This window comes from Nicotiana attenuata, unplaced genomic scaffold, assembly GCF_001879085.1.
Source record: "Nicotiana attenuata strain UT unplaced genomic scaffold, NIATTr2, whole genome shotgun sequence".
Classification (NCBI taxonomy): domain Eukaryota; kingdom Viridiplantae; phylum Streptophyta; class Magnoliopsida; order Solanales; family Solanaceae; genus Nicotiana; species Nicotiana attenuata.
In genome coordinates this window covers 470,385-479,062 of record NW_017670564.1, presented here as the reverse complement: position 1 = coordinate 479,062, position 8,678 = coordinate 470,385, and the positions used below count along the sequence as shown (strand labels likewise).

Genomic DNA, 8,678 nt, shown 5'->3' with positions numbered 1-8,678 from the left:
GTAGGTATAAGACTATCTGCGTAAAAACTACCCTCCCCGGACCTCACTTATGTGAATTCACTGGTTTGTTGTTGTTGGACAGCTATTTCTCCATCATAATCTAAAAAAGCAAGAGACTAACACTTCTTATGCACATATCCAATATGTCTCTAAATAACCACATAAAGTCAAATTAACAAGATCTTTTGTGATCCAGTTCAGATTATGGTTGGGAAAAGGGAAAATGTTAGTGAAAACAAATATAAGTACATTTATTCATCGTGCTTAAGTCAATCAATACAACATTTGGCCATGTATTTTTTTTACAACAATTAACAATAAAAATGACAGCTTAGTTCACTTAGCTCCCTCTATGTACGAGGCTCGAGGAAGGGCCTAAACACATTAAATCATCTGTACACAGCCTTGCCAAGCATTTCTGTAAGAGGCTGTTTCCACAACTTGAATCTATGACCTCCTGGTAAGACGACAACAACTCTTACTGCTGCGTCAGGACTCCCCTCTGATAACCGTGTGGTAATATGATACTTGAAAAACAAAGAGAGAATACAACAAGCACCAAGTAAAAAGTATTCAGGATAGGATCCACATAAAGTATGTGCACCAAAGCGTCAGTGCGATTGATGCCACAGCGTAATTCCAGAACATGATAACAGAACATTCAGTCTCACCAATTTCGAACAATTGTGTGATAGTACCTGCAAAAATTTATCAATCAAAAAACCGTCATTAGGATATCGGAACGACAGTTCAAGAATGGAGTTAGTTGTCATCACAAATGAACTTTTACCTATGGCCATTGCAGGTGGAACTGCATATTGCAGCAGAATAACAAAGTGATATAAAGGATCTGATCCCACCATGCCGAGATTTTTTGCAACTGTAATAACACCAACACCAATAATAGGCAAGAAAATGAATCGAACTACAATGATCCCAATAAGAAGCCAAATACCAACTCCTGATCGCTTGAAACCTGAATGAGTTACATAAGTTGGTTTAAATGACATGATAAAAAATGCAGAATTGATCAATATAATGTTAGTGTTGACACCAATTCAATACACAACTTACCCCTTAGAAGATTTGCGCCCATTATTATAGTCATGGATGGAATTGCTGCATCCCTAGCGTAGAACAAATCACACGACAAGATGATAACTTTGAGAACAAAGAAAGGAGTGACGATAGGAAGTTTCAAATGCTGGGAATAGTTTCTACTTTTCTTGCTATGGAATGTTATTCAGTTTGCCTTTGGTTCCTATATATAAATTTACCTCTTCCTTACACTTAGTATAGATTTTTGAAGTATGCTTCCTTCTCTTATTTTGAATAAGGAAAAGGGTAAAGAAAATACCCCTCTACAATACAAGGGCAGCCCGATGCACTAAACTCCCGCTATGCGCGTGGTCCGGGGAAGGGCCGGACCACAAGGATCTATTGTACTCAGCCTTACCCTCCATTTCTGCTAGAGGTTGTTTCCACAGTTTGAACCCGTGACCTTCTGATCACATAGCAGCAACTTTACCAGTTACGCCAAGACTCCCCTCTACAATACAAAATATCTTAAACTTTATCCTTTGATGTACTTTGTGACCATTCATACCCTTGTCCTTAAGATTATATTTGCCCTTGACCTTAAGGACTTCCCAACCTGATGTATAACGGAGAATAATTTTGAATATAGTTAAAAGTGTAGAGCTAAAATTGGACCTTTTTCTCTTAAGTATTTTGACATGTACTATTCACCCCAATCTATGTTGGAGCACGGTTAAAGTCAAGGCAAATATGAGACAATTTGCGAACAACAAGGGTATGAATGGTTCCAAAGTAAAATGGAGAGTAAAATTCAGATATTTCGTTTATTAGAGGGGTAAATTAGGACATTTTCCCTTTTGAATATATTTTCCTCTTTTCCTGTTACACATTGAAAAGCTATGCAAAAAGAATGAAAACCAATGTACTGTTTGATTTTCAGTTACATATATAGACTCTTAGGCAACAGGCATCACATCCTTTGACATGTAAGTGAAGTAGCATTAGGGAAATTATTTGCATGAGCGGACATACCCTAGCAAAACAACAGAACTCTCAACGAAACGAAGTGGAGCACGGTCACCAACCATGATATTTTGGATGGGAGCGACTGAAGCAATTATAATGCCAACAATCTACAAAAAATGACAAGATACATAACGAGAAAGAATTGAATAAGTAAGCATCAGGAAACCTATTTGGGATAGAATATTTATAAGCACTATTGCCATACCGTTGCAATTGTAGGCGGTCTGAAAACCACACTCAAGTCGATATATTCCAGCAATGATTTCACCTTCTTCTCGATGATAATAGGTATTGAAACCTGTTATTTTGAGTTGTGAATTGCTTGAACTTGATTTATTGAAACTTCAAATATGTCAAAAAGTAAATAATGAGAATAATACTGATAGCTATATGTTGAAGGAGCTGCAGTTTGCTTTCAGTGTTCATTTGTTATGTTTATGTACATTGGCAGAGTTGATGAGAATCAGCGGAAGAAATGCCATATCTGTACTACTAATGTCTACTCTTTGATTAATATATGAAAAGGAGAACGACTAACCTTAGTTTCGATCATAGCTGAAGCTTCATCATTCTTCGAGTTCGAGTTACTATTTGGAAGTAGTGCTCTCGTAATACTATCCAAGGATTCTTTCGACGTTTCACCGTGCTGATTTTCTCTTAATTTGGAGTAGACTGAGACATCCCCGTCATCTCTCTTTCCATATGCCCATATGATTTTATATACGTAGGACCAGATGCCAATAGCTCCTATCTGGAAACAGAATAATAAAACCAAGCTGAAGGTCATAACATCCAAGACAGAATTTGTTTATGTTTTAGCACTTATAGAATGAAGTTATTCATTACCCCCATAGAGAGGGTTACATAACCCATTCCATTTCTAGAGCACGTCGATGAATCTCCAAATGGATTGTTTTTCTCTGCACAGATGGCTGGGATTATAATGACAGGCAAGTTCCCCATGTTTCCTGTCATGATCATTAATCAGAAACTCGTTAATATGAATACGGATTTCATGACTTCAGAAGAATTAAACACTTGAAAATTCTAGGAAAAGCCATTAGACGACGTGATTTAAAATGCTTAATTACTTGTTATCGTTCTATCTTTATCAGCGATTCAAGATTCCCTCTATCCCTTCTACTGGCATCACAATCCATGCTGATTTTCTTCGCCTAAAATTATAGTATATCAGCATAAGCATTAAAAGCAACTAAATTTCAACGGTGACACTTTTCTCTTAAAGCAACAATTTATTGGTCCAAAATTCTAGTCGGTTTCATTTTTGTTGGTTTAACAGTTCATGTTTAATTACTGAGCCGAGAGTTTATTGGAAACAACCTCTCTATGTTCACTAGGTAGGGGTAAGGTCTGAGTACACACTACCGTCCCCAGACTCCACCTCTGGGATTAAACTGAGTTTGTTGTTGTTGTTGTTGTTGTCAACAGTTCACGTTTAAAGCACATAGCTAAGTATTTCTAAAAATCAAAAGTTACACCGTACTAAACGAAAACAACAAAATGATGTTTATCTACCTCCGGCGCAACAACCAATAACAAGGCCATGCAAATGCCGAGGCGCTCTAGTGATTTTGACAAGTATCCACCCGAGAGCTGATCCAACGAGAAATGTAATAAGAATACTCACTGGGATGAACCACCTGTACTTGAATCAAATGTTACAGAAAACACAGGAAATGTTGAAAACTATGGAAACGTTAAATTCATTTAAGGAAATTAAAGGGTAGACAAGAATGGACATACAAAGAAAATATGCCGGTTTCTGTACTTGAACCAATGACACCACTAGCACAAATCGCTGGAAAGAAGATATAGAATACAAGCTGCCCAAATTCAGAAACATAAGATCCTTGTTAGTCCTTGAAAGGTTCGTTCGATGACAAAACTACTCCTCTTACTCTTTTCCCTTTTCCATTTTCCAGTTTTCATTTTCTTTGAGGTAGTTAAATGATTTCTATATAATGACTTCATAAAATTGATTAGGATCAAGGGATAATGTTGGAACATGAAAACTAGGACCACGGCCATCAATGACACTTCTATTAGTAGTACACTTTTATGTCTAGAAGGAGCAGAGTTATGAATTTACGATTCAAGAAGCCAAAGCAAGAACCTAATACCATAACGTTTACAGGTAAACTCTGTCCTCAAACTCAAATTTCTTGAAATTCTTTGCTAATTATTTCAAGTAAGTACATGAAAACAAACCCCATGACCAGAACATGTAATGAATCAGCTTGATATGAACAGCATAACCTTATACCCCATGCTTTACAAACTGTACGACTCTGCAGATAATAGTTGAGGCTAAGATGCTAATGATAAAGAAAAGAACTGGTTGGTTTTCTACTACCATAAATTGGAAACTCTTTCTCTGAAGAACTAGTGGCAGATTAAGAGAAGATATGCAAGCAGAAATCAGCATTATATTCAGTTTTCCAATTTTTCGTACACATTAGGGTACAAACATATGTATAATATATGATGGCATAATCTTTCATTTGCAATTACCACTTTGAAATTTTCGATGCAAAAAGAGGATTAACAGTCTGGAGTTAATGCTTCGTTTAAATTTATCTGAGAAACAGTCTCATGTCAACTTACATTATTCAGATGGTGCCGCGCTTCTGCAGTCAAAATACTAATACGATCCAAGGCAAGAAATAAGCCAACAACAGCAATCAAGAGCGTTTTCAGAACAGGCATTAATGCCAGCAAAAACAATTCCTCAATGGTCATAGTAAATAATCTTCTACGCCCTCAGAATTGTCTTGTGCAAAATCTGCATGCATCAAAAGATTAGGAAATAAAGCAACTTACGATTGCATAGTATGTGTGCCAAATAATAAGTAGAAAATATTATAATGCCTAAATTGTGAAGACTAATTTCTTGTGATCAGATCCTAGTAACTTCTCCGCTGATGGTTGGTGATCACGCGATGCTCGTTAAACAACATTTCTTTATAGTTTTTATACACTAATTTTACACTGTCAGGCTATGTAAAAGCAAATTAGTGAACCTGAGTTGGTAACCTGGACAATATTTAAGTTATATGCAACAACTGGCTATACTACTTAGGCAATGTAGAAACCTTAACTTGTCCATGTATATTACTTAAATCCTTAAGCACTAATGAAGATCCATTAGTTTAACTAATTAAACTAGAATTTCCATGCGAAACCTCATCCAAGGTGCATAAAACCTATGTTGCACGGACTCTCCAAAATGTTGACGCACCCGTGCCGGATCCTCCAAAAATGCACTACTTTTGGAGGATCCGACATGCACCCGGCAACATTTTCAGAGAGTCCGAGCAACATAGCATAAAACTATAAACATGTAAATATCGGTCAAAGTCTTCCCTTTTTCCTACAAGCAGAGAAAATATGCCCTTATTCTCAAATTATCAAGCTTGTAAACCATAGATCAAAAGCTCTTTCAAGCTAATAATTCCATAAAACAAGAGCTTTTTGAGTGCACTACTTATTCTTGCAATCCAATCCTGCACCCCCCCCCCCCCCCCTTAAAATTCAATGAACAATTCTCCTTCAACAAACTCCCTGTCATATTAATAACATCAAGAAAACCATAACCTGTCATCGACGCAAATCGTCGTGCATGCTAGCTGCAGCTATAGGCATGCAGCTAATAGCATAAACTTGATTCATTATGTCTTAAACTTGATTCATTATGTCATTAAAGAATAAGCAAGAAACTAAATACTAAAACAACTTTTCCCCAAAATCAATCAATCAATCAATACATAGCTCAATTCCAAATTAGTTGGGAATGGGGTCAATTATATGTATCCTCTATATTCATTCACTCTTTTCTGACCAAACTATGTAAAGGGTGTCTAGGAAAGCAATTCTCAGTGAATTTCAAGAAAAATTGGCATTGACCTTAAATGACTCAAAGCAGAATTCTTTAAGATTTCTTTCACTTTATATTCAAAAAGAAAAATGAAAAATTTCCTAGGATGTGAATCTGGAATTGGAAAGCAAACTAAGAATAATGAAAAACAAAGAAAAAAAAAGGAAAAGGGAAATATTTTAGGCAATTGGGGTGGAAGATGAAGTGACTTACAAAGTTAAAACTGGTTCCCGCGCAATCTTTAACTTCCTGAAGTTGTACTATGGAAGTTAGAACATAGATTCAAGAACCAGTTTATGAAACAGTATTTCAGACCATAGGACTTTGGACTGTTTCAGTTAATATCAAATTAGACCCCTCAGTTTCCGATTTCTAACATTCTTGCCCCCACTTTTCCTTTAGATTAGTAGTATAAGGACTGGAGAATTTCGGAAGTCATTTTCATGGAAGATATTTTTTTTATGTTCAGGGTGGTGAGTGAAAGATATTATCTAAAAGAAATATATTAAATATTAATAATAATATTAGCAACTAGGAGGTGTTTTGATAAAAAAATTTAGTACTAAAGATTGATAAAAGTATTAGTTGAAGTAAGTGATAGATGAAGTTAATAGTCAAGATGGTTGTAAGAAAATTACGTTCGCGCATAAGCGAGAAAGTCATTTACCACCTTTTATTAATGAAAACTTTACTGATAATCAAACATTAAAAGTAACATTCTTTCGTCTTAAAACTCTAAACTATTTGAAATACTCTTTTTCAACTTAAATTTTAATTTTAATTTTTTCTCAAATTTCAACAAATCTATGTCCAAACGCCTTGAACTCAAGTTTATGTCATTCTTAAGAACTTTGAACTTTATTGAAGCTAAACAACAAAGGCAAGTAAGATTTGCCAAGGCTCTTTTCTAGCTCATACCACCCCCCCCCCCGACCCCCGACCCCCGTTGTAAAGTAGGTAAAGTCAGGATTAAAATAAGATTTATATAATATGTGTCTTTTTCACATCAATTTTTTAATACAAAAAGTTAAGAAAATGGAAACCGACCAGTATGGATAAAGACAAAATAAACTATGTAATGGATGCGACTATGATCTATAGACTGCATAAGTTTTGTGGCATCACTTATAATCTCTGGTCGTGAAATCCACAAACTCTTCCATTTAAAAATAAAAAAGCATCTGTCGGTATTTAATAAGGAATATTAGACCATTGCCCTTTCATTAAGTGAGGGGTTACACTGATAATCTGATTCAGGAGTGAATCTATGATTTAGTTTTTATGGGTTCGAGTTTGAAATTCATATTGGATAACAGTATGTGTACTAGAAGATTTGATATTTCCATTTGCCAACAATATGAAAACTAGAGGAATATAATGGACATACATTTGAAAGAAAAAGCTCCTCCACTCCTTAAGATAACAATACTATCCTGCAATGAAGTGAAGAACGTGCGAAAAAATCTCACATTGAAATTGGACAAGAAAAAAGAAAGTGATGAACGTGCGAATAAAATTTCGCATTGAAATTGGACAAGAAAAAAAAGAAGCTACATATAAAAGGTACAGATCATATCATATCATCATATCATATCATATTAACATTAATATTAATTCATTATACTAAAAGTGGGAAGCTCCTATCTTCAAAGTTAGATTACAATTTTACCCCAATAAACCAAAATGTAATTAAACATATAGGAGTAATAATTAGTACTTCAAATTTTAGTTACATAATGGTTGAATTACAAGTTCAGCACCACAACAATGAATTTACGACCCAACATTTAATCAATTCAGCCTTAATTGTTCGTTTCTTGATATTCCTCGGATGAATAAATTTTATTGTTCCCGCAATATTCTAAGTGTACAAGATCATTCATCTATCAAACCAAATACCCATTTATCTCTTTCCATTTTCTTAAATTTTCTTTATTCAAAATTCTACTTCTCTTTCAATGGGATAATTAATATATTTAATAATGATATTAATGTAATTCTTTAGTGTACATTACTTTTTCCAGATACCCAATACAAAATTTAAATGATAGTGGTAAAATGACTCTTCGTTTTTTTCAATTGCGTATAATCCTCATCTCTACTCATAAAAACTTCTCAATATATGTAAATCAAAGGTCACTCATTAAAAACTGAATTGATTATCCATGTATTAAATATACCAAAATTCTTTGCTAAAAACATCAGTATTAAACCATAATTTCATGTGCTTTCTTTATTTTCTTACCTATAATTTTTTTGGCCTAGAGTTTATTGTTACTTTGGATGTAATTCTGTTTACCTTATATTTTTGTTTCCGGTGATGTATTATTTTGCATGATAATAGTTGTTTCCAAATGCTCTTTGTTCTTTTCTATTTATTTTTTTTTTTATAGATTTTATCCTATTTTTGAGTTTGGTGATTTATATATTTGTTACTTTTAGTTAATAATATGATTTTCAGTTGATGTAGTTAACGATGTATCGTTTTGCTTCGTTTGTTTTGAAACATGGAACTGGAACTCCCAATACGATCTCTAATGGATATAAGTTTCTTGAAGAGAAAAAGACACGAGCTGTGTGGATTAGTGGGTGGATGAACGACCCAATATTATACTCATGCAAATGCTCTTTTTGATCGTTGTAGTCTAATGTTGCTACCTTATTGTGTAAGCATTATCTCTTCTATTTTTGTTTTTCATTGAAGGTGTCCTTTAAAATA

At 34.4% G+C, this 8,678-nt stretch overlaps 1 protein-coding gene across 1 annotated transcript; it reads right to left on the bottom strand.

Moving 5' to 3' along the window:
* Positions 1-226: 226 nt before the first annotated feature.
* LOC109241025 (protein PIN-LIKES 3-like) lies at positions 227-6,388 on the bottom strand. The gene is made up of 11 exons (XM_019407733.1): positions 6,173-6,388; positions 4,690-4,867; positions 3,829-3,908; positions 3,601-3,725; positions 2,911-3,032; positions 2,603-2,815; positions 2,270-2,362; positions 2,071-2,171; positions 1,075-1,127; positions 791-976; positions 227-698 (listed from the first exon to the last, which is right to left on the bottom strand). The coding sequence occupies exons 2-11, from the start codon at positions 4,822-4,824 to the stop codon at positions 574-576; spliced, it is 1,233 nt and encodes a 410-aa protein (XP_019263278.1). The 5' UTR covers positions 4,825-4,867; positions 6,173-6,388; the 3' UTR covers positions 227-573.
* Positions 6,389-8,678: the final 2,290 nt, after the last annotated feature.

What these genes read in the sequence shown, in the direction of transcription:
- LOC109241025 (XM_019407733.1), bottom strand. Translation starts at nt 4,824, where the DNA reads ATGACCATTGAGGAATTGTTTTTGCTGGCATTAATGCCTGTTCTGAAA. An exon ending in GAAACCGGCATATTTTCTTT is followed by an intron (nt 3,726 to 3,828) that starts GTATGTCCATTC and finishes ATTCAAGTACAG; the next exon opens with GTGGTTCATCCCAGTGAGTA. An exon ending in TCCACCTGCAATGGCCATAG is followed by an intron (nt 699 to 790) that starts GTAAAAGTTCAT and finishes AAATTTTTGCAG; the next exon opens with GTACTATCACACAATTGTTC.